The 26,232-nt window shown below is 41.6% G+C and overlaps 1 protein-coding gene across 9 annotated transcripts; it reads left to right on the top strand.

Annotated features, from left to right (window-relative positions):
* Window positions 1-8,118: 8,118 nt before the first annotated feature.
* On the top strand, window positions 8,119-25,810 carry C1H12orf75 (chromosome 1 C12orf75 homolog). 9 transcript variants are annotated; one of them, XM_035562352.2, is made up of 7 exons: window positions 8,119-8,245; window positions 15,473-15,497; window positions 17,370-17,485; window positions 21,710-21,745; window positions 22,792-22,871; window positions 23,679-23,714; window positions 25,062-25,810. In XM_035562352.2, the coding sequence occupies exons 1-7, from the start codon at window positions 8,203-8,205 to the stop codon at window positions 25,224-25,226; spliced, it is 501 nt and encodes a 166-aa protein (XP_035418245.1). In that variant the 5' UTR covers window positions 8,119-8,202; the 3' UTR covers window positions 25,227-25,810. The 9 variants fall into 9 exon arrangements, with proteins under 9 accessions (XP_035418245.1, XP_035418236.1, XP_035418258.1 ...); XM_035562343.2 differs by having other exon boundaries at window positions 21,647-21,745; XM_035562365.2 differs by having other exon boundaries at window positions 21,647-21,745; window positions 23,674-23,714; window positions 25,065-25,172.
* Window positions 25,811-26,232: the final 422 nt, after the last annotated feature.

Below are 26,232 nucleotides of genomic sequence, written 5' to 3'. Positions count from 1 at the left end.
AAAATGTTCTTATCAGCATTTAAATGAACTTAATGGCTTTGCAAGAAATCTATGACAAAGTCTGCAGAGTTTTTCAGTCCTCGCCTGATGGAACTGCTTGTGCATACAGCTCCCGAGGTCATGTTATGTTTGATTTACACTGTGTCACAGCGCTGCCAAAAGGAGCAATGTTCAGTACCTTGAAAACTAAATCAAGACCAAGTGGCTTAGTTTCAAAGAAGCCGTCTGTTTATCATTAGGTTGGAGCCCAGATCTCGTGACACTGCTGTGTGTTTGGTTTGGTGCTGCCGGCACGCATGGTTTCACTCTTGCAGTGTTCTGGGCAGGCTTGCTGCGTGGGGCTACCAGGCCTGTAATTCCCCAAGCAGTGAGAGCTGCTTCTTACGAGGCGAGCAAGATTTCATTTTTGCTCAAAAAGCATTTTTTTGCACCTCCTTATTGTAGAGGAAAGAGCAAAGGTAAGGCCACAAAACCTAAATGCTCACTAATCAGAAATCAAAGAAGTAAATCTCCACAGCAATTATTTGAAGCTCAGTTTATAACTTTTATGCAATCCCATGCATTTTCAGAGCCCTGAGTCATGATTTTTTAAACAGATTTACACATACAAGTAGTAGTAAGCAAAATATTAGTGTTTTTGATATTTATTGATATATAGTGTTATTTGATATTTATTGATATGTAGTGTTTTAATATTTTGAGGAACAACTAGTCTTGGGTTTTGGTGTGTTGCCTCCTTAAGCTGTTAAACCTGAAATTAATGAAACTAGATAAAACGTTTAATGGAGAGATTCCCTATCTCTGTTTTTTTCTATGTCTCTCTCTACTCTTCACCTCTGCTTGTGGGTCCAGAAGCTGACACCATCTCAGAACATGAGTGAATTTCTTCATCTTTATTATTATAAATGAGAGATTGTCCCCTTTAGGTAGGTGCTAAAAGGATGTCTTCTGTGATAACATCATGTATCTGCACACTGATTGCCTCCAGTTTGTTTTATTTTGTGTGCACAAATACCCTGCTCTTATAAATATTTCAAATTATATATTCAAAAACCTCTAAGTGCTTAAAATTTATTCATATTTTGTCTGTCAAAAGTCACATTCTGATTAAAATTCAGTGTTAAAAACATACTTTTGCTCTTTGTCAGTCAATGCAAAATAATATAATTGCCCTATGTGGGTGTCTTTTTTGAATAAGCTAACACGCTGCTTCCATGTTGCTAATTGTATGAATAACTTCTGTTTCCCATATGCCTAATATGACAGCAACTTCAATTAATCAAAATAATTAGCATCCTTTAGTACTAAATGCATACTTATAGAAAGAGGTGCAGTTTTGATAGGAATATAGTTCTCTTTTTTTTAAGGTGGCAACTATTTGCTGAAGCAAATTTCATTTTTTTCAGTAAAATGGCACAGACAATTTACAAAAGTCCTGCCCAGTGTGAATTATAGATAGCCACTATGAATTATATATATTCATTGTAAAAATACTGGCAAATTTTAGCCTAAGTCTTCAAAATGTAATATGTTAAATAATCAGAGGGACATAAATATGTGAATTTGATAATGACATTTTTCATCCTGAGGATGTGTCTCCCATTTCTACAATCTCCAGGTAGACTGCACACAAAAAAAGAGGCAGCAACTGTGCTATTTGGCTTCATTAGCAATATATGGCAAAACCAATTACTGCAGGTGGAAATCTGTAATGGAAGTCTATATCAACAGTTCTTCAGGGGAAGAATTTACATCTGAAAAAATGCCTGAAAATGAAAATAAAATAAAAGCAGGGATACTGTTTTCCCATAATACTGAGGAAATAAGAGCCTTGTGTGCAAAGGGGTCTTTCCTGAAAAGAAAGTTTGGGACTCTGTAAGACAGGCCAGTATATTGTGCAGGGGAGCATCCCCTGAGAAGCATGCCTTTTTTCATATGCATATTTGAGACAGGGAATTTAAAAAGGATGCTCTGCTGCATTGGCATCTCAATGACATGTCAGTATAATGTTCTTTTCTATAGCCTTTTTCCATTTTTTAATCTTTTCATTTTTCTGATCCCTTCTTTGTTTGTAAAAGCTGATTTAGATGCATCTTGCAAATTAATTTATGTAGTGAGAGACAGAAGAAAGATCACTCTGTCTGCATATCATATTAAAAGAACAGAGTAAGATGCTTTTCTCCTCCAGAATAGAGCTTTGGGAGTCTGGTTGTTATCGGAGACAGTAAAATGAAAGTTGAGTGACCTCGGAAGTAAGAAGCACTGTTATGCATCTACTGTTTTTTTATAAGACTTTTAATAGGAGGATCTAATATAGCACGTATATCAACCTTTTGGGCACAGAAAGAATGCCAAACTGTTTCTGAATACACAATGTAAGCATTTGTCCATCTGTTATTTTCAAGGGCACCTACCTTGGATTGTAGCAACAGCTGCACCAGCACTAAACCAAGTGTCTTTTTCATATGGGAAGGAAGGGAATTAAGGAAAATGTTTCCATGAATTTAGAAGTGTATTAATTGAAAGTCACGGGGGCCCTCTATTTGTTTCTGCAAAGGGAAAAGGCGGGGTTGTTACCAAACCATGACTCTGAAGAAATAAGACATGGGCAGTCAGAATTGCATTCCAGTAAAGATCTCTGTGGTGGACATTTTCTTTTTCCTTCTGTCTTTTGAAGAGAGGACTCTGATGGCTGAAATGTGGCCGTGTTTTGAAATCTGCTAATTCCCTCTCCTAGGCCTGAACGTGTTGCAGATGTTAGAACTGAATTTCACTGCCACTAATATGAATGCAGCTGTTTATGGAGACTGATAAAACATACTTTCTAAATCACCTTTGTGGTGGATACAGTGATCCTTACTCCGACAGAGTTCCCATGAGCTTGGAGAAAACTTGGGTATAGGGCCCAAAACTGAATCATCCCTATGACTCTAAAAGACAAATCTTGCAGGGAGTGGGTAACAGTTGAGCTTGGGAGCAAATTCTTCAAAGGCTCTGTGCAAGTCTGTGTGCTAAAATCAAGACATTTTTAGGAAAAGATGTGGCACTCATGTGAAGATACTGGTGTTGAATTACGACTTACTTCTTCTTCATGAAGTTGCCTTTGAAAATTTGACTCTTGAACTCCATTTCTGCCTTGTGAATCAGCTAAGAGTCATATGCCCTGGACTGCTAGCTTTAAAAAACAAGCAGATTTTCATGACTATTCACAATAATCACATTCAATAAGTATTATTACGAAATTAATTACATTGATTCTGTCAGATCTAGTTTGTTGTTGTTTCTTTTTCCTTTTTTTTTTTTTTCTTTCTCTTTTAAGCCACTGTATTAGCTAATGGAGTATTCACATTTCTTCCACACTTACTGTTCACTTAGTGATATGTTTGTGCTTCTCCATGGCTGACCAGTGGATTTTTGTTCAATTCTGCCAGGTTTTAGAGAACGCTACACTTTCATTGATTTTGTTGATTCTGTCCCAATCCGTGTCTGATTTGACCCAATAATGAGAATTTTATTTGTCACTTCCAGGAAAGCTGGGACAGATAGATGAGTGAAAATCTTGCCTTATGAAGAAAAATATCCTCGTTCCTGTCACATGCTCTTTTTTGTTTAAAGTGAAGAGTTTAAATGATTTTTTTCCTGAAGTCAGCTTCCACAGACCGAGTGTGGGGCTCCTGGGCAGGCAGAAAAAGCAAGGTGTGGTGAGTTGAGAGGGAGCTCTTTGTCCACATTTTCTTCTTCCTAACACAGACTGCAAGGAAAGACTCACTGAACAGATTAAGTAAGTCTATGGTGGGCACAGCAGTTTGGCTGCTGCCTCCAAGCAGAGTCCCCACGCTGCTTCCTATATAAGCTTGATGTTACTGGCACAATTTAATCACTAGAATGACTTTTTAAAACCCTTTCACAGATAAGCTCTTTCAAAGTACTTTCACTACCTATTGACACAGCTGCCAGGAAATGACAGCTTAGCATCACTGCTGCTAACAGCAGTTTAGTATAGGGGATGTGACAAGTTATGAGTGGCATCGGTGAATGGCGGATTGTTTCCTTGCTGTTTATTCTGCTGCAAAGAACAAAAATCTTGAATGGCTTGGGCAGGAGGACTGCTTCATCAGTGTTTATCCTGATACAAGGAACAATCATCAGTTGAAGTGGACAAGAGTTGTGCTTGAGGCAAACAGAAGAAGGTTCTTCAGACCAGATGTGGCTGAGAAGTGGAACGCAGGATGATTTGTCTTGTGTGGGCTTAAGGGCAGGTGGGACAGGTTCACAGAAGAAAAATCTGTTAAGGGTTGCTAAATATATAGAAAACACATTTGTTTCAGGAAGGCTGTGAACTGCAAATGCTGTTAAATGGGAGAGTTTTTGAGGGGGGATGTATCATATGAGTTTCTTCTGTTCTTTCAGCCACTATCAGAGAGAGGGTCCTGAGCAAGGCTGATCTTTGGGGAACTGAGAATTTTCCTTTTGGTAACTTACGGATTTTGTTATGTCATTTGGCTTCTGTTCTCCAGAACAAAGTTGTTAACACTTGTTAAGAAGAGAAGAAAGGGGAGGAGAGGGAAGAAGAGGGGAGGGAAGGAAAGGGGAGGGAAGGGGAGAAGAGAAGAGGTTTTCTGAAAATGTTCACAGCAATGTAGAGATCTCTATATACAAAATTCTGAACCATTTCCCTCTGCCATTTGATAGACACTCTGAATGGTTGTGGAATCATGATAGCTTTTACTAATAAGGTTGTGATCTTTTCTTTTTTAATTATTAGATCTTTTTTATTTATATCAGTGATAATAATTGATTTTTTAAATTTAATTTTTTTTTGAATTTGAAAGTATTGATGCACTGAGCTTTGTTCACTGACATGTAAAAGCAAACCCCAAGCTGACCCAAGAAAGCTTTTGTTCATGGTAGGCTTGGGCTAATGATTTTTTAAAACAGAATCATCCCTGTAGGTTTACTGGGAAAATGGGCTGTAACTGGCTGACCTTCTGTGACTAAATGATCACAGTCGCCATCTATGCAGCACCACGATATTTGAACAAGGCAGTGAAAACTATTAACCAAGGTTGCTAGCTATAAAACAGCAGCGCTGTAGCAAGACTATAAAACTGTCCAGGAAGAAACATAATACACAGTAGCATGAAAGCACTGGAATTTCATTCAACCTGAAAACACTGGAAGTGAGAATCCACCAGAACTTTTCCATTATTTAACTCTGATAAATGTTTTGTAGTGCAACTCTTGAAGTGGGAAAGTTTTGTCTAAATTAAATTCCTGTTGTAAATTTGTTTTGGAAAAAAAAATCAGGATGGTAACTAATGGCGATTTTTTATTTTTTTTCGGGACACTCGTGGTTTTTAGAGCATCTATATCTAAAAGATATTATTCGGAAGAAAATACCTAAAAGATGGTATTGGCACCATCATTTTTCTCTACTTGCGTGAGCTGAGATACAAACCTTTGGAAGCATGTGTTTTGTTAGAAAAAAAAATCATGGATGAATAAGGTTTTATATGGATTATTAGATAAAAAATAATTCAGCAAAATATACATTCTCATACAAATAAGGGCTGTTTCCTAACACCCAGAAGTAACTAAAGGATTTGAAAACATTCTCCATAGACCTGCATACCAGCTTGACAGACAGAAATAGATGGTTTGGGTGTCAACACTCAGACTAACAAAAGTGTTCAAAAAGAGAAAATCACCAGAAGTTCAGATCTGGATAATCCCTGTTAACTAACCTGCTCTTCCAACTGCGTAATTTTAGGTTGATTTAAGGAAAGAACAACACAGTCCTTTCTCACAGAAGTTCATATCCATACTCCTCCCAGTCTTCTTCAGAGGCAATGGAGTACACAGGGTGAGTGATGGCAGGTACCAGGAGTTCGCTGATGGAGGGAAAGCACTGGTCTTTAACGCAAAGCATTTGCTTGATAAACTTGCTTATGTGACCGCATTTTGCTTTTCAGAAAGCATTCCGATTTTCAGAAATAATGTGAAATACTCAGCTTGTGCAGAGCACGGGTGAAGTTGAAACTAAAGTGTGTCTTCTCAGTTGAAAGAGGAGACGCCTACAATGCAGCTGCCAAGAGACAAAGTTTGCCTGAGGGCCCTTCTTTTAAGAGGTTCAGGAAGGGCTGGCTCCTAGCAGTTCCGGACAGTACATACAGGAACGTATCACACTGCCTTTCTCCTAAGTCTCCTGGAAATGCTGTTAGCTCCAGCTTTGGGTGGGTATGCTGGAAGTGCCTTGCACTATTGGACTCAATGCGCACCCCTTAATTTGTGCACATAGGTCCCTCAGCTTCTGTTTGGTAGACTGAACTTGTAAGACAAGTGGAAGCGCTTAGAAGGATGATGCAGTGTCCTTCTGTTCTCTTTGAACCACGGGTTTCTGAACCAGACTCTTATCTTCTCCTTGTGGCCATGGCAATGGCTCAGTGTGAAGGCATCTCTGGGGGATTTCTGCCTCCCAGCCACCTCTTCTGATATGTGAGGAGATGGCTTGGCTGCTGTGCTCACCACAACTGCTTCCCCTCAGGTAAAATTAAGTATTAAAAACATGCTCATAGCTTATTCCACAGTGGCAAGTTTATGGTCAGTGTGGGTTGCTGAGATCTTTTGTTTTCATATTAGAAAACCATACAGGATCTTAAGTAGCATGTCTTTCAACCCTGCTTTTCATAGGACCCTTTCTTCCTTCTTAACTCTGCCATAAAAATGCACTTTGGGATGATGCTTGGCACTTGAAAGCTCAGCCTGAGAATTTGTATTTCTATGTGATTTTCAGAAAATTGGCCATCAAAAGCATGTGCCTTTGGGAGATTCTTGCTGAAGGAAAATCTATGCCTGTGTGCCTGGGGCTCCTGGTGGTGAAGGAGTTCTATGGCTGTGCACATGTGCCCATTAGCTCTGCTTTATTAAATTTGGAACCGATTGTTCAGTTTCATTTTATCAGGAGGCACAGGCAAAGACCTTGAAGATGCTGAGTTTCTGCAGATGTGATGGAAATAGGTGGCCAGCCAGGGGAGGGAGAACTTAAAAATGCCCACCCTGCTCCAAGGTGTGCTCACTGCTGGGTAGACATGAGGGAGCTCATGAAGAGACCCCAGGGCATAAATCTGTAGGAGACTCGACATTATTGACTCTGCTGTGTATGGAGCTGCTTGTTCTTAATGTGCTTGTTGGGAAATACAAAAGAAAATTGCGATGTCTTTCTTTCTCTGCTCTGAACAGACTGAAAGATAAAGCAATGTTTGCTATCTGATTCTCATGTAGTAAAGACAGTTATCAGTCATTAGAAATTTGTGATGCTTGTGGCGTTGATATGGCACTCCTAAGAGTTTTTTTTTCTATGTCCTTAAACACATTTATTGCAGCAGTCATGTCTATCTAGCTAGAGTATTTGTGGTTGTATCCATTGGCTCTCTGGTCATTTGGAAATCCTGAGCAAGAGTACCTGAGCAAGGCTTGGAAATATTTTAGTGCTCTGTGCGGAAGAAAGGTCCGGATTAGAAGAAACTTCCAATTCTTTGGGAGGAACAATGTACATTTTAAATAAAAAAGCTTGCTTGCAGACTTTGCAAACTCATCTTCTCAGTGCTCTTGGCATGAATTGGTAAAAGTGAATCCGTAGCTCTACCAACCCGGTGGGTCTCTGGGGTCAGCGGGGCATTTCTGTAGGAAGACCAGATGATCTTGAAGGTCTCTTCCAACCTCAATGATTCTGTGATTCCACGAGGAGCACCGAGAGGAACCGGCGGACACCTGCGTGAAGTTGCCCCCCGAGGGCAGTGGGGTCTCGGCGCCCCCGGCCCGTGGCTGCACCGGGCCCACCCGGGGGTCCCAGGGGCGGCCGTCGCTGAGCCCCCGCTCGGGGCACGCGTGGGGGGAGCCCTCGGGGTCCCCGCACCCTTGTGGGGAACCGCACCGGGGCTTAGGAGCCTCGGGGGGACGCGGGGCCGGCCGGCGAGGTGCGAGAGGGATTTCCTCGGGGATGCGCGGCGCAGGGGCCGGCTGTTTCCCGGGCGATGGGTGGGGAGAGTAGGAGGAGGAGGAGGAGGAGGAGGGGAGGAGAGGAGGAGGAGGAGGAGGGGTCCCCGCGGTTTTATCTCCCCCCCGGCTCCGCCCGTCGCCGGCTGCCTCCCGTCGCCGCTCAGCTCCGCACCGCTCCGCTCCGCACCGCTCCGGGCGGCGCCCATGGGCTGCGGCAACTCCACGGCCGGCGGCGCGGGCGGGCGAGGTAGGGGGGCGGCGCGGGGGTCGGGGGGCCGGGGACGGGCGGGCGGGCGGGCGGGGAAGGCGCCCCCCAAGCCGGCTGTGGGGTGGGGGCTGCCCCAGCCGGGAGCATCCTGCTCTGCCGGCCGCCATCCGCCTCCCCCCGGGGATGGGGGCGGTGTGCCCCGCCGAGGGCACCGCGGGTTTTAGGGTCAGCGCCGCGACCGTGAGGATCCGGGGGTGCCAGCCCTGTCCCCCTTTGGTTCCCTGTGAGGCCACTTGTGCCCCTTGGGAAGTGGCTTCGTGCCCCCTCTGACCGCCCGAGGACATGGCGAGCCCGAGGTTTTGTGCACGTCGGGGCGTGGGTGCCCCTGGCCGGGCCCTCCGGTCGACCCCGCTCCTTCCCCCCCGTCTAAAAGGGAGGGGAGAGCTGGGCAGGCGGCGCGGCTCTTCGTCCTGCCCCCGCAGAAGGGAGAATGTATGGAAATAATAGTGGGCATATACTGTATAATTACAAATACGAGCATTTATAACTCGTTTTTCATCCTGACTGCACCTGGCAAACAGTGCTGCCTAATTAAATTCCTGCCTTAAGTCTCTCAGCTCTATTTATTAAATCCGTAACCTCCTGACAATGCACAGCCAAATAGCGGCCAGGCCAGGGAGACCTGCTGGGTCTCAGGCTCTTGCCACGTTGACTTGCTTTGACAGAGCTGTGGTGTGCCTTGGGTGATGGCAGGGCCGATGTGTGGCACCGACACGTCTCTGAGCATGAGCGGCAGTGACTCCTGCAAGTTGTAGGCTTGTGTGGTGTGCTGCTGTTCTCCCTGAACCCCGCGCTTTGTGCTCACAGGGGGAAGCTTTTCTGCTGTTATTGTTTACTTGGTTGCTGTTAAATGCTTATAAATGAGGTATCATGTATGTATCGGAAGCCTCTCTTGAGGCTTGACCTTCCAGCACTCTTGTCAGGGCTGTCACATTTGCAAACGTGTTACTTCTCTCCTGCTAGTTGGTTCCTGCATTGCCATGACTGGAAGTTGTTTCCCAGCTCGTCCGCTGTAGCTTCATAGCTGGGACGATGCTTGTTCACATCCCGCGTTTGTTTGCTGGGTAAAAGCACCAGAGCAACTGTCAGAGCAGCTCAGAGGAAAATACTCATTTTGGGCTGGTTATTAGTCACTTTGTGATAGCGTCTCCGGCACCGTTGGCCCAGCCACCGCATAGCACTCCTAACAGGGCACCAACAGGTGAATGCTGAATAGGCTAACTCTGACCGTGGTGGTGTTTAGTGAGTTACTCTGAGTTAAAAGTTTGTTGGTTTAAATAAACATGTCTACAGTTGCTTTAAAGGCAGCTATTTTCAACAGGTGTTGGCTTCTTAAAAGATTTTCAGTGAAAGTACAGCCCCTTTGGTAATTTTTCTTGCCTGTGCTGTTACTCACAAAATAATACAGCTTGTATTTCATGGCAACCTCTTGCATACTCTTTAGAAATAGTCCACAGGTCTCCAGTAGTTTAGCATAGGCTAAAATAACAATGTCGTGTAAAATCCACATTCAGTATACTGTAATTATTACTGTTACACTGATAGACCTTTCCAAAGCAAGTATAGCTCTGAGAGGTCCAGGTCTGCTCCCAGTTTCACCAGGGTAAGTCAGGAATGGCTGCGCAGTCTGTGGTGTTACAGTCACCAACATCTGGTAGTAGAATTAATTTTACCATCTACTAGTTATTTTTTTCTTCAGTTTAGCAGTCCTTACATAGCGTGTCTGTAAAACTAAAGTAATTTTATGTAGGGGAAGGAGAAGATGTGTCATTTTTAATCTAAATTCTAGAGCTTTAAAGAAAAGTCTAGTTCTCGACGTCTTACCAAAAGACATGAGTACAGCATGAATACAAATTAGTTTTGTGGCTTGCACAGCATGACTACGTCTTCAATGGTGAAGTTATGACTATTCTACAGTCAGTAATGTCAAAGCTGGAGGTGCATAACATATAATTAACCTGTAACACTCTCTGTCATATTATATGACTAAGGATAATATTATAGCATACTTCACAGAACAGAGTAGACATGGGTTATGCTACTCCCCATTTTCTTCCTCTGGTAAAATTTCTGTTTTAGCCTGACGAGATTTTTCCTAAACAGACACGTATATAATGATAGTTCAGCTAATGATATTATCTTCTGTTGCATGGCTGGACTGACATCAGAGGAGCTATCAGCCCTATGGTCTGCAAGACCTAAACTAATAGACATGATCTAGAATAGCATTTCTGTCTGTGGTGCAGCACTCCAGAATACCAATATAATTGACAGAGCCCAGCTTTTCCTTCCAGAGCATCAGACAAAAGGATTTGAGGCCTAAAGGCTCCTCAGCTGAGAAACAGTGACTTGTGTTATCTGAGCAAACTGATGCAAACACATCCTTCTTATAACCACCAGCTGTTTTAAATGTTAGCTATGGATTACATTTATTTGAAAAAATCCCATTAAAGTTTTTATTAGCACATAACAATTTCGTTAGCAAATTGCTATTTTCCTGATGTTTTGTTGTCTCATATATCCTTCTTTCATGTTATTTCCTGATGTTTCAGAAACTCCAAAGGAGCTCTTCTTTTTCGGTCTTTAAAAAAAAACATGCCCTTACACATTAATTTCCTTCTTTTCTGGGCTAAGGCATTTCCCTTCATTCTAGTGTTGCTTCACTAACAATTTTTTAACTGCCTCCTTCTTTCTATATCAATTGTAGTAGCAATGACAGCACCTTAAATTATGGTACTCAGTGGAGGCTGGCAGTCTAGCCTTGATTTAAATATACAGACAAGCTGTTACTCTGTGGGAAGCTTAAAATACTGCCAAATTACAATGAAGGAGAAGTTTCACACCAAGTTTATACAGACTTACTAACTTCAGATTGGTGGAATACCCAGGAAACCCCTCTGCCATTCTATTTAAAGCAATTTTTGAAATTAATGTTTGATCAGGTCATGTCTGTGTACCAAATTGCCAACTGATGAGTTGAAGTAATTGATTTCAGGTACATTGATTTAATTCTACCCTCAGTTACACTGAGTTAGATCTCGCATAACTCCATTGAAGTTAGGATTTGGTTCCATGTTGGTGGTTTTTGGAGCCAATGAGAAGGGAAAAAACAATAGAAAACTCATTTGTAATCTTGTGTTGTATACGTGTACATGTAATTTTTTTTTTTAAATTTGATTTTTATTACCATTTGGAGTATTTGCAAGAAAATATTGTATGAAAATGTTCATTAGAAATTAATAGGAAAATCATTCATAGTCTGCTCTAAAGCCAGATGTTGGCATTTTTTGCATCCATGTTTTTATTCATGTAAGTGGTTGCCTCTCATCCTTCTTCTGTTTTTCTGATTTTTTTTTTTGTCATCCACATTTGCTCATGATGCACGCCTCAGTATAGAGCAATATACTTTGTGACTATCAGTTTCTCTCAAACATTTTTGCATTTGTCCTGCAATTACTGAAATTCTGCAGGGATACAAGTAACAAGAGCTTTTGTTTTGAAAGTGCAGACCCCCTCTCACTGAATGGAAGATGCTTTGCGATGATATATATTTGTCCTTCTTCTTTTGTGACTGTTTTAACGTTATGTTTTGTGAGGGATCCCAGCTCCACCATTCTAGACAGAATGTTTTTCTCCTGTAATCACTCGTGTTGAGAGTGATGAATGTCTGAATGTGCCACGTTTATTCTGCAGGCTGTATTCCTCCTCCTCTTCCTGCAGCTGTGAAGTGCTAAAATGCACCCATGGTCTTACTGGTAGATGTATAAGCAGAGGGGTCAACTCAGTACTTCTTTATTTGTTATTATTCTGGCTACCCCCAGTCTATATCTGTGATTAGACAGGCTTGGGAAGTTCCTAGAGAAGTGGGTGGAATAAGGCTAGGCAGTCTACAGAGTTCAGCTATATCATTTAGAGTTCTGCCAGGGAAGAAATGCGGTGCCTGTTGCAATTCCTCAGGTTCCAAGCCTTCCCAGCAGGATACCAGAGAGGGTTCAGCTCTCTTCACTGCTATTGCCTCTACTTAGAGCTTACCCATTAGCCGCATTGCAAAAACAGCCTTGGGGGGCCCAAACCAGCAGGAATCTATTAGACAAGGTTTGTTGGGTCAAGTGCTACCTTTTTTTAGACCAAACTGATGTAGTTGGAAAAATGAATAGCCTTTCAAAAAAGCCTTTTTCAAGTCGTATTTTTATAACATCATGACTACAAGAGCACTAAGTTTTGCAGCTGTGAAATAGCTATGCACTGTTTGGGAACTGATAGTAAGCAAGGTACTTTTGCTGAACTTCTGGCAGGAGGAACTTGAGAAGCTATAAAATAATGTCTTGGTTACTAAACATGGAAGAGTTAGAGAAACATATCAGTGAAGTAACAGCAGTGAGGGTGAGTGGGCTGGACTTTAAAAACAAACACAAGTCTGTATAAACTGTGATGTTATTGGATCCATTACAAAATAAAAAGCTGTATGTAAGGGGTATTCTCCCTAATGAAGAAATCTTATTAGTTTTTACGTAGAGATAGTTATGGGCTGAGGTAATGTTCATTCCCAAGCTCATAGCACTTCCAGCAAGAAAACTGCTTTGTGAACTTGAACCACTTTCAGGTCTATATCAGACACTTCAGTGGAACCCAACTGAATTTGGACTAAGTTCTTGTTTCACTTTTGCTAGTGAAAGTGAGAAATAACACTACTGAAAGCGCGATGGAATCCCATCAATGGAAGTGAGGATAACCTAATTCTTTGTGCTTATAAAAACAATAGGAAACAAGCCAATAAAAATGATCTTTTAAAAAGTGATTTTGTTTTCATCATGCTTAGTTCATTGTGTTTCTTTGTGAGGTGCATTTCAAAAAGTTGCAATGAATTTCTGCTGTGGTACACCCCCCTAATATCAAAGGAAACGAGTGCTGCAAAGTGGGAGTGCTAGGGGCACGCCTCTGTTCTCAAACACATTCACAGCCACATGGCTCTACATGAAGACCAAGCTGATCGGTCTGAGAGACAGCTCCTGTCCCAGCGTGCTCGTAAGGTCTGCCTGCCAGGTAGACATCTTAGGATGAGTGCAGCCCTGTGTCCAGAGCTTGTTCCTGTGTAGAGTACTGCAGTTTGCTGTGGGCAGCACACTTAGCACATGGGTACTGCACTGAACATGGGCATGGCATTGAAGTGTGTTTGGCAATTGACTGAAACCTGACTATCTCCATACAGAATTGCAGCTGTCCTATAGACATGCAGTTCTTTCTGCCCAGTTAAGGTTTCAGTTTGCTTATCAAACACTTTTGGTATACTTCCTGCACAGAAGGTGTTATAAAATTTTTAAACCAAGACCCAAAGTGCTGAGAGCCTTGGCTCAGACTCAACAAAGGCTCAGCAGAGGCCTCACAAAGGGCTCTGAACCTTTTTGGAGAAATCGGGTTTGTTTGCAGCGAGTTTAGGTTGAGGTGAGAAAATGAGAAAGTTGTGGTTCTGATGCAGAACACAAGAATGGTTTCTTCTGAAAAAAAAAAATAATAAATCCTGCTAGCTACAGCAACGGGTCTAGACTTTTCAACATGTGAGCTGCTGCTGATGGCTGGGCTTTGTCTGGATGCGCAGGGTGGTGCCCTGAAGATACATAGCTGAGCTAACTCTGAACAAAGTAGCCTGGGTAGCAGAAGACATCTTCCCACGTCAGCTGAGATTGAGGTTTGCAATGCAAACCGCCCATCTGGTCACAATTAATTTGGAGGGTTTATAGATAGTACCATGTAGATGTGCCTCTAGAGACAAAAATTCTCAGAAGGCTGTCTGGTAGAATGAGGTGTGAGAGCTCAGGCCTGAGTTTATCATGGATAGTGCTTCCAGCTTAATGAAGAGTACCTTTGATACATATAGCTCTACTGAGATTTTGCTGACTCTGGAATCAATGCCAACAAAAGAAATGTGTATGGTCATACGAGATGAGTCTGTTGTTGCTGGGAAAAGGAGGGATGGTCAAGTAATAGGAACCGGGAATGAAATTACACTCAAGAGTTAGCTATAAAGAGAAGTTTCCTGCCATTCAAGCTGTCCATTCAGGTAGGTACTGCTGAAGGGCCTTGCAGGACTGTCTCTTCCTCCCTGGGTTTAAAATCATGTCAGGGAAGGCATATTCTCATACATCAGAGTGCAATGAAGGATGTTTGCTCTTCAAGGATATTTTTCAGCAGCAAAAATAAAGTTTTCCAAGAAATGAAATGCCATGGCTGGAAAAAAAGTACCTCTAAACCCATAAAAATCTTCTAGATTGGCAACTGTAGTTTCTTCAGAGTGAGCTCAGATAGTCTCTTCCAGCTAAATACTGAGAGGAAAGGGAAGAAGAGAAGTGAAAGGTTCTCTAATGTCTACCCTAGCCTGTGTAATTAATAGAAGGGATAATTTACTGGTTACTCAGCTGAACGACATACCAGCAATAGCAACGTGTCATTAATAACTTGGGAGGAACAGGAAGGAGTTCGTACTTGAGTGCATGTTCCTCTCCCAGCAAGAAGCATCTGAATCACCAAAAAGTCAATCACTGAAATCAGGCAGCCTAGATGTAGCTTTTGTCTTTTTGCTTTTTTTGTTAAATAGCAAGATGAATTAAGGGGTGGTTGATCTATTTAGATGTCTGGGGCTTTGGATGGATGGTGTCCCAATGTTTATATTATTTCTGTCTAGTTGTTTTATAAAACATTGTTTATCTGACAGGAAGAATGGAGCAGCGTTTACACACGTAGTGCCAAATCTACAACTGGATCAAATGGCATGTGCACAAAATTAACAGGCATTTGGGAGTAACTGCTTGGTTAGCTGCAGCCAGTTTGTAACAGACAAAACCACCAGAGGACTGAGCAAAGTGAAGCATAAAAAAAAATCAGGAAGATGAATGTTATGTTGCTCTCATCCTGAGTGACTGCAGCTGGGCACTGGTCCACTGCACCATCATTTCACCCTCTGAGAATCTGGCCCAGGTCTAAGTATGAGACTTAAGGGCTAATACAGATAATCATTAAGAATAAACTAGATAATCATGAGAAATCTGTTCTCTGACAATAGAAGATGCCTGTTGCTATATCTGCCTCTTTTACAGCGCATGTAAAGAAGTTGTTTAGGACAGAAAGGCAGAAAAACGTTTACTGTACTATCAGTTTGTTTCAGGATTATGCCATTATCTTGTAAACATACACTTTTTTTTTCCATTCTAGGTGCCACAGGGACTACTAAAGATGTGTAAGTACTTGCGCTACCTTTTCAAACGTAACCATGGACTTATTTTCAGTCCTACTAGCCTTATACTGGATTTAGTCATTGTAATGATTCATCTGGCTCCTGATATGCAATCAACAGCACCAGATGCTTATTGTCTTTAGTGACAGCTTTCATCTCCTCAAAACAACCTCACGTCTTGTTTATTATTCTGCAGATTCCTTCCCCTTTTATTTCTCTAGCAGAAATCTCTTTTCTTAGCCTCTGAGAGAGTTGTCTTCCAGAGGTGGTCATGTTTACTTCAGACTGTTCTTCCCTGTCATATACCAGTACAGCTTTCTCCAAAGAGCATGCTATTGTATGAAGTGACCACATAAATTTCCACCATGCCCTGTGAGAGACTTAATGAGCCACTCAAGCAAAACTCCCCTCTTTGCCAGAGACCTGGTAACCCATCCAGACTTCCTTTAGAAAACACCAACCTTCTCTATTTAGCTGCAGATGAGATCTTTAGCTAGTGAAGGTTATGACCCTTACCTTTTCCACATTGAAGATAATATCTATCAGCTCCTTTTTCTGTCCCTTATCTTTGATGCTGAGGAGCACTGGGCAGCCCTACCCATCCTGTTTTTCTCCAAACGTGGAAGGCCTGAACCTCTGTTGTCCTGCTGTCTCTCACCAACTTGTGGTTTACAGAAAAACAGGAACAAAAGATCAGCCTTTGTCAACCCATTTTTCATTTGCTGATGCAAAAATTTGCAGGAGCAGCTTTATTCAGCTATAAATCTATTTCCCTGTCAAAGGAAACATTAAAGAAGTCATCCCGAGGTCTTGCCTTCTTTTTCATATAATTGTTATTTGCCACTAGAGTTTGAGCCTGAGGGACTGGGTAAATACTTTCATATTATGCAATAAGGCTGTTCTTCAGTTTTATTTACTTCATTTAAAATAACTACTCTTAATTAGTCGGAAGAATCCTGGAGCAGAAATAAGGGCTGTCAAGTCAGATAACGTGGGGAGAGAAGAGCATAACGACAGGCTTGTCCTTGCTATTACAGAGCGTGGCTGAGAACTAAAGACAGGTCTTGCTTGGCAGATGAGTCCTGTTGTCACAGATACTCTTGAGATCTATTACCCATGTAATCTGTTTTCTGGATTTGCAGTCTCAGACAATAAATAAATTACAGAAGGCAAGCTTATGAGGAACCTCCTCTTGATATAGTCTGCAGCACCCATGCCCTCAGTACTCTTAGATAAACAAAACCACCATTTTCAATTTATATTAGGGTCTTCTTATATTGTCCAAGCAATTGAGATAATTTAAGTGACTGACTTAGAACTGCATTTGTTTCTTTGCTCTTTGGTAATTTTAAACTTCAAAATCACAAGCACTGTTCAATTAAGAATGTAGTAGGCATGTTTCTGTACCTGAATGTGTCAGCACATGTAGATCTGTGTTTTTGTGTGCATAAATGCTTGTAGGGCTGGGACTTCAAGACTTAAGCTGGGAAAATACTACTTATTAGCGATAGATCCTCGGTCATGTTTCAGAAAAGTTTCAAGATAGCTTAGAAAAAACTAATTGCTAGTGCAGACTTCAACAAGGGGAAGGGGTCAGTCCTGGAACCATTACTCATTCTGATAAGTACAGTGGAGCCAGCCGAACAACCCGTGTGAGTAATAGCATGATTGAGCCTTCTAGTCAGACACTAACAGATCCGTGTTTCTAATGAGGGAGAAACTGCAGTGATGACCAGAAAAGCCCTAGATCAATCATCCTAATATTTAGCAGCAGATTTTTTCAAAGGAAGTAAAATACCAGAAAAAAGCTATTTTAGTCATATCGGCTGTGGTTGAGAAAAGCGATTGTGTGCTCACTTGCATCATGCTCTTCAGTACAGGATCCAGTTATTTTAATTCAAAGGATTTCTTGTTTCCTGATGGCGATTCATTGCAACTCCAGGAGCCAGGTGGATTGAGGGAGGACTGGATCCTGCTCAGAACCCTCCCAGGTAACCACAGAGAAGCTTTTTTGCCCTCTGAGACTTGAGTTGCTCCACTAGTAAACTGGCAACGGTGGTATGGTCTTCCTATGCAAAGTGCTCTGAGGTTGAGGTCTGCGCAACGACAAAAAGGGCGTATGATCTGGGAATGTGATCTCTTCCTGTATACTCCAGCCCTCAAAAACCTGTCACCCAGCTTCAGCCAACTGATGTACTAAAACAAGTACATTGTGATAACTGGGAAAGTTTGGATATAAGAGGGGTAAAGTATATACTACAGACTAATGCAATGCCTATTGTATTCAGAATGTGCCTGGGTTCGGAAGAAGATTAATAGCAGTAGGAAGGAAAGGACACAATTCAAAACTGTTTCAAAATATTGGGAAGAAATCCATCAAATACAAATGACAGTCCCTTGGTCCCAAGAAAGACTGTGAAACTAAGGTGACGAAATCTGTTGCTTGTGCAAAGTTTAATGAATTATTTCTGGTGGGACTACTGAGTACTGCTAGAAAGAGCCTGTATAATGCTAGAGTTCAACATGAACAAAGTCATAAAAACTGAGATAAGAAAAATGTGGATGGAGTGAATTAATGTGAATGCCTGTCATTTGATATTTAAAAGATTATGTGAAAAATGGCAGCTTTTTTGCCATCAAATGGGCATAGGACTGATGGATGTAAAAACTGACAGCTGGAGAGCTAAGAATATTTTTCTAACTTCAGAGGGTGACTGGAGCCCTCCTGGGACAGACAAATCCTTACCAAAAGAAACATTTCTTCTAGCTGAAAATAGATGCTGTTATAGGGATTTGCTGTTAAATCTGCCTACCAGCTACAGGACTCCACCTACGCCACCTGCTGAAAAATGTGATCTCAGTTCCTTTGCAGTAGATGTCAACAGCATCTGAGAGCAGATGCAGTGACACTGCAGCAGATCAGTGCAAAGCACATCAGGCTGTCTGGTCCAGCCTGTTTAGTTCCTTTTGCCATCCATTCCTGGGGCAGAAAGGCTTATCATAGCTTGCTGTTCCTGGAGAACACTGTAAGTGGAGGCTCTTTGATGCAAAGAGAGATATTTAAAATTTATATTTTGTGCTTTCTTCCCTAAGATAAGAGGAAACTAGAGACTCATTAGAGGGACAGGTCGTGGGAGAGAGAAAGAGAGGTTGTGCTGAACTCCTTCATCCTCTCTGAGTCTGGGAGACGTGGTGATCAGAGCACTGCCCAAACCAAAGGAGCTTCCTTCCATTCTCATTTCCACACAGTCAAGTGTCACCGTTGCAGTGCAGCTCCCCGGGGCCACCTCTGTTCACACAGCGTGAACACAGAAGCAGCAGTGGTCCATCTGCCTCAGCTGGCACCTCGAAATTTGAACATGTGAAATCAGTGGGCACGTCTCGAAATGGTGCCTTAAACTACAGACCACAGTGTGTGAAGGCAAGAGATGCACAAAAATGTGTAATGTATACATTGGAACAGCTCTCTTTCCCCTGTTACTTAGAAATGAGTCCTCAGAAAGATGGAAAATGGCTTCTTCCTTCAACGTCACCACCAGAATTTTTCGTTCTTTTCCTCTCACGCTTCCACATTCCTCCTCTCTGTTCCCTCCTACTCTCCCAGCAGTAATATGACCGATTGCACCCAGTCGTAACTCAGCCCAAGAGCTGTGGCCTGCTCAATCCCAGACTATTTGCTATTGAGCATTTAAGGGAAAAGGGATTGTAAAATTAGACTTTGATTTGTAGCTATTAAGAGGAAAGGAGGAAAGCAAAATGTTTAAAAAAAACCTAGCCTGCTTAATGATAGACCTGGATAATCTGTTTTGGTGAGAGAATGACAGTAATGGCCCAGTGATGCCCCGTTACAGAACATTGCTAGAACAGAACAAAATAGTCCTGTTGCCTAGTAGAGGCTTTTTTAAACATTGACATTAATTTCCTGTTGGACAATATTGATTATTATTCTTACAACTCCATTTTAGTGGCTTTGAACTGTTCATGAAGTTGTCAGTGCTTTTAAAGGATTCTTTTCTCTGGATAATGGTTAATCTGGATTATAGAAAATGTTTCCAGTTGTATGAGAAAATCAATCCTGTGACACGTTTGGTTGGTTCAACAGAAATGATTGTTTGTGATCTTCTGTCACCCAAGGTCCCTTTCTTAAAGTGCTGTCATTTTTTTATTATTTTTTTTACTAAAAATATACATCTCATTCCTACCCATTGATATACACATTCTTTCCTATTTCTTCTGCTGCAACTGGCCCATACTAGGGTAAAGCATCTTTGCAGCCCTCAAGGAAAGGGGTCTCTACATTTTTTCTCTCCTGCTGCGTACAAGACGGCTGAGTGACTGAGGCCACATGGTGGCAGAGGGGATGGGCAATGCCTTCTGAGGTGGCACTTGCTCCTCCAAACGGGAGTGGCAGGAAGACCAGAGAATAAGGAGTTTATTGCTCAGTGCCTCTTGAGTGATAAGACGCAAGCAAAGACAGCAGACAAGGAGGCTCACCCCAGGCAGTGGTATGCCCTGTGTGAATATCCTTTAGGAAAACGCAGTATTCTTAGATTTACTGCAAACCTCTGCTGTTAAAGCACTGGTATAACCATATCTGCTGTGCTGATGCATAAAGGATAGTTTATAATGTTCTGCTGCTTAGAAAGAAGATGTGTGAAATTATCTCCAATTTGTAGCAGTATTTTTAAGGTGCTTGCTATCTGCCCAGGAGAGTACTGACTGAGGTCTAAGAGCCATCTCCCTACATTTAAGGTTGTGTCTTGCTACCAGCTCTCAACACTTTGGGCAAAAGCCCCCTTGACTTCAGGGGTCAGTAATGGCATACAGTCCCGATTATTAAACAGTAGGCACACATACCTTTCAGAACAAATAAATTACTATAAGAAATGTCATACGTTATTGTTCAATGTCATAGTTCAGAAAAACCTTTCACAGCTACACTATAGATTTAGCCCTAAGGCTGGGTAAAGGCCAGCTCTCAGTTTTGTTGCATGGGGAGCAAACCAGAAATTCATGGCTCAGCTGATGATGGGGAGCATCTTTTCATTGCCCACATAGTTCAGGCAGTTGGTCCCTAGCTGGGGATATCCAGGTGACAGTATCCAGGTGAACAACCTGTGCACGAGCATTTGCACAGCAGAGCCCTCCTTGTGTCATGGTGCTCCCTTCCCTGTTTGCAGCCTTCCTCTGCTGCGGCCGCAGCTGCGGTAAGGTTGGGCAGGTGTCACCATTACCCCCCGCTGTAGAGGAGGAGTGCAGGATGTCTGTGGATTTGACAGCACTCAAGTTACTTTGCCTCTATTTTTATTGCTAGGTTGATAGGTTGCAAGTCAAGCTAACGTGCAGCAGCTGCCCTGATCCATACCCAGCCATGCATGCAGCAGAGCTCAAAGTCCAAATATTTAATCAAAGGCGGGTGAGTGGTTTGGGTGAAGGCTGATGCACAGCACAGGCACTATACCCACGGGTAGTGACAATACCATTTTTATCTTTTTACCACATGTGCCTTCATATCAGTGCTGATTACTTTACGCCCTGTCCTGGTTCAGCTACACTGGACAGTATTTCAAGCAGGGGAAGTCAAACCTTAGTGACTGCCTATTCATTTTAATCTAAGGGTAGAAGAGAAGTAATTGTCCTTTATGAAGGATTAGTAACAGTTGTTTGATTTGCAAACAACTGTGACTTCAGTAGTAGCAGTACCTCACTTAACATAGAGGTTCTGTAGCACATTTTGGCACAGCTGCTGTGAAAGTTTCTCTTTCTTCATCCTCATTCCCATGCCAGAATGGATGGCCAGTCCCTTCCAGTCCTCTATTGGTGGAAGAACAGCCAAGGCTTGTTTCTGTTACGCATGGAGCCTTTATGTTCCTGTTATACGTGGAACAATGTTGGGAACAACATCCTTTCACTCAGGAGAGATGCTAATCTACCAGCTTTCAGCTCCCAAGCCTACTTTCAGGCATCACTGGAGGGTGCTGTGGAAAGTAAGCTGCATCTGTTCTCAATCCTTTTCTTTCTTCCATACAATAGATTGGAAAATTGTCACTTTTTTTTTTTCCTTTGTGAATGCTTTATTGAAATGTGGATGATCTGAATTAAGCTGGGATCACTAATAATCCCCTTCTTCCTTTGCCCCTGAATCTACCCAGATGGTGACAGAATATCTGAAAGAAGCTGTATGCTAATGTGCTCTATATCTTTTGGTGTTACAGAGCAGAAGAATCTGTATCAGATGATGACAAAAGGAGGTAGGTCCTGTACTGGCTTAATTTGGAGTTGACTGCACTAAGTTTTGCTGCTGGCTGTACATCCTTCTTTTCCTCCTAAGCCCCACCAATGTCATCAGAGCAAAGAAAAGAGTAGGAAATCTCAGGTAGAACCCCAAATAGATGATAGTGCTCCACCCTGTTAGTGTGTTGGGGGAGGGAGCTTTGCAATAAGACAAACACATTATCTCACAGTTGTAGATGATCTGGTCCATAACCTCTGCCTTCCCACCAGCCCTGCCACAGGTGGCATTAGCACCTGTGGGAGATCTCCGCTGGGCTAGAAATTGAAGGAAGTGTGAAACACTTCCATCATCAAACACATAAGAAATCAACTCAGATCCCCAGGGATGTGATTCGTTTAGTAGTTAATGGGTCAGAGCAGCTACTTCCAGGCATGGCAGAAATTTTTAAGTACCCCACTTTCCACCCCCTTGTGTCAGTCCCTGCTTTTTATACAGGTCTCAGAGCCAGAAAGTACACTCTGTAAGCGTATGAGAGGGATAAGGTTGGGCCATGAAAATACTAAATACTATTATGTTTCTTTCTACTAACAGTCTTCTCCACATGTGGCTCTAAGGAGGGAGATACAGATCCTATTTATTAATGAGGAAAGGTGGAAGTGTTGTTTAATTGGTGTGCATAGTCTGAAGAGACTTGTTTCAGTGGTCTCAGTATTGGGGCACTGCTATCAGACTGACAGTCTGCTGGAAATTGGTGTCTAGGAAAAACTGTGCAGGTGGGGTTTATTGTCCCAAGACAGGTGGAATTTAATGAAAAATAATAGGAACTTGAATGAAATACTCATTTCACAGCCTTAGGTCCTACTTGCGGGTAACAGCCAGCCTCAGGAGTTTTTTTCTCCCCATAGCTGTGGGAAAGGAGGGCTCTTCTAAGGATGCTTGTGCAGAGGTGCATCCTCTCTGACCGTGCATGGTTTTTGTAATGTCATTGCGTGACACTGATGTTATAGGAAGAAGTGTTCCAATTAAACTGTGTTGTTTCTTAATTTTTTTTCCTCAAATCAGGAACTACGGTGGTGTGTATGTTGGTCTGCCATCAGATGCGGCTGCCATGGTATCTAGTCAGACGAAAGCTGCACCAAAAGGTATCGGAAGGTTGTGTATTGTATTTCTCCTGCTTTCTCAGTTTAATTTTATCTAGCAAGATGTATTTATCCTTTAAAAATCAATGATTACTTCAGACAGACCGACCAGCCTTGGTCCTTCTTGAGGCTGTGAGGCTATTTATAATTGTCAAAGTGATTGCTCCCATTTATTTAAGTTCTAACACACCTACTTTTGTCAAAGGATCATAGAGCAGATGCTGCCAGCGTAGTACATTGTCTTCTGAACAGCTTCTTCATGCTCTGAGTGGTGTGAGAATTCAAGGAAAACAAAACCCTGTTAAGATTAAGAGGCTATGATATATGCACTTGCAGGGCCTTGGCAGTATTTTTAGATTTGAAGGTGTTTACTTGCATTGTGGTGAATTCCAGTAATAACGGTTAGTAAGTGCTTGCTTTCAGGTTTATTTCTGTTCTTATATGAAACCCAGTGCAAACTGTTTCTTTTCCATGTTATGTTTTTAAACAGTGGGAAAAACATTCGGTTTATAGGTACTTAAAGACAAGTCATAAACATATTTATGAAATCGTGTAATATTTTTCAGATTTAATACAACAAAATGCTGCTGTCACTTACGTACACCACAGAGCTAAGTCATTGAGTGGAGCTTCCAAAATGTGCTGCAAAACAAAAAAAATGAAGAAAAATAACACTAGTTACCATAATAATAGTATTTGTCTTTGGAACAGTAGTACCTCTGTCGCATGCTTTGTTAAATCGTGTTCTAAATTGGTTATATGTTATGATGTTTTAACCATCTTTACCTTTTCTTTTCTGATTAAGATTAGAAGGAAATAAACACAGCAAGATCCAAACAGCTGGAGGTATGGTATGGCTTAATTAACATTATGTCTTTGGGATGTATTAGTTGGAAAGAAACCAGGTGGTGATACTCCCTGAGATGTGGGGTGGTCTGGGAATCGCCTGGTGGTGTTCTCAGCAGCAGCGTAACTCTTCTGAAGGCCAAACCAGGGTGTCAGTGCTGCAGACAGAAATCAGACAGTGGGTAAAGTCACCTTCTCCATGAGAAGTGTGAAGAAAGGGAGCTCCATATAACCTCATTTGGGAATGAGTAAAAATCAGATGTCCTTGTGCTCACGTTCAACCACACCACAGCTGGTCCTGCAGCAGTACTGAGACAAGCGTCCCTGGAGACAAAACTTTTCCCAGGAACAAAGAGTTTGCAGTCAGAATACTCCATTTTGGGGCCACTCTGATGAACAAAGAGAGGCACCCACAAAGTGACACACTGGAGCTTTCTTCCAGTTATGAGAGAATCTTTAGTGCTTCATTCTCTGCTGGTTACGACAGGACAGGGAAAATTGATAGGCTCTATTTCTGAATAAAAGTTTCAACTAATTAATTAAAATGTTTTTTTTTTTTCTTCGTGCCTGAGAAAAACAAAACAATCTGATCTTCCATTCAGAATGTGAACTGAACAAACATTGGCAAGTGTTTAGCTGGTAGGGAGGGGGAATTATAAAGCTGCCAACGCTTTCCATAGAAAGAAAAAATGTTTCCTAATTTAGATGAAGAACCAGAAGCAGTTCTGGCTGGTCTCGGTGCTGGATGCAGGGTCAGCAGAGCAGAACATGGCTATACTTGTTGCTTTTAGTCATGGGAATGGTGAAAGCTCCCTGGGCTCTGCTAGGAGCACTCATATACAGGGAGACATGCAGTTGGTCATCACACCTAATTTCAGTAACCCAGCTGAGATGTCTGAGCTGGGAACACTGGCACCCTTGATCTGAGCAAGGCCGAGGCACTTTCTTGGGGTTGAAGCTTTCCATTCATGGTCGATGACTGGAGTCTGAATTAATTGTTTAGGTGCTTTAATTGAATGCCTGAGGCTGGGTGGAATTGATCTCTTGACTTTTTTTTTTCTTTCTATTCAAAATAGTTGAAAGTGCATTTTGACTTCATTGCTGTAAGATTAGGGAGTGGCTGCTGATTCAGGCTGCAAAAGCTTTGCACAGATGAACACCTTTAAACCTGCAAAGGGGCTTGTGAACTCCAAGAGTTTATGTGCTTGTGTGTCTGGAGGGCATATGCCACAAATATCAGCTTCTACCACAAACCTATTTCATGCTTTATGTGTAGAGTTACTGTATAGCTTTACCAGTTCAGCTAAATCTGTTCATCCTTTTTTCTTTTCTTTTTTTTTTTTTTAGCAGTCTTCTGCAAAGACCATTTGCCAGTGCTTTAGCGAGAGTTGTCTTTCTGCTGAAGATTTTTATATTTACATAGCCTTCCAGAGAGCAAAACAGATCAGAGCACCAAAAAATCTAAACTGTTGCAAGTTCCAACTACGGGTAAAGCTTAAAGTACAACATTGAATCAGTTTGGTATAATGGTTGCATTATGGAAACCTCCTGCTGTTCTCCAGTGAAAATGAAATTAAGGAACTCATGGTGGATGTTTCTGCACAAGAGCTAACTTTGATGATCTGCAACTTATTTCTCTGTGGCCATATTGCAGATTTCATCAGCTATCAGCTACGCTTCGTATATTTTCTCCAACAATTTTTGATAGATTTTATATAGAAAATCATTACTCCTGTCCACTTAATAGTTCCTATGGTAGGTTCCTATAAATTTATTGTTAATTTACTTCAGAGTAATATATTTGAAAGGTTTGCATCTTTTTGGTAATATTGCAAATTTTACTATTTTTGCTGTGAAAACTTTAGAATGAAATAAGCGTAAGACCATCGGGCTCTTTATAATTGCTACCATCACTTTTATACAGTGAAATTAATATTAGTGTTTAATTTTCACCTTTTAAAAAGATAATGCTCAAGGAAATTTATTTAAATAAGGACAGTGTATTTCGTCATAATATGTATGTCTGTTTTTATTTTCTTCAGCTTTATCTCTTTTATAAAGCATTACGTGGAAAAAAATACTAATGAAACAAACTATTATGTTGTCTTCCGTTCTATGTGATATTACAGAAACATTTCCTTGCATAAGGATGAAGTGATGGTATTGTCAGAGATAACTGAACTAAACTCCAGTGTGGTGTCCTCTTGAAATGTAGGGGAGTTTTGATCCCTATTTGAGTTTTGTGTTCCTGCCTTATCTCCTAGCATCTCAAATATGGAAAATTGTAACAGAATGAGTGTGGTTATTACTTCAGCAAATTGTTGTATTAAGTAATGGATGGGACACTAAAATTCATTACATTTATAACAACTGCAGGTTCCTCACTAAACATAAAATAGATAGTACATTTCCATATAGCTGAACAAGTATTTAAATTGTTAAAGCATTTTACATAATTCTTTAGTCAAACTTTTTAATAGGCCATGATGTTATACACTTAAAAAAATATCCATATTCA

This window comes from Cygnus atratus, chromosome 1, assembly GCF_013377495.2.
Source record: "Cygnus atratus isolate AKBS03 ecotype Queensland, Australia chromosome 1, CAtr_DNAZoo_HiC_assembly, whole genome shotgun sequence".
Classification (NCBI taxonomy): Eukaryota; Metazoa; Chordata; class Aves; order Anseriformes; family Anatidae; genus Cygnus; species Cygnus atratus.
This window is presented reverse-complemented; position numbering and strand designations above follow the sequence as displayed.

Coding starts and splice junctions, on each gene's coding strand:
- C1H12orf75 (XM_035562343.2), top strand. CDS start 8,203: ATGGGCTGCGGCAACTCCACGGCCGGCGGCGCGGGCGGGCGAG. Junction 8,246..15,472: donor CGGCGGCGCGGGCGGGCGAG/GTAGGGGGGCGG, acceptor TTTCCATTCTAG/GTGCCACAGGGACTACTAAA. Junction 17,486..21,646: donor CCTGCTCAGAACCCTCCCAG/GTAACCACAGAG, acceptor GAATCTACCCAG/ATGGTGACAGAATATCTGAA.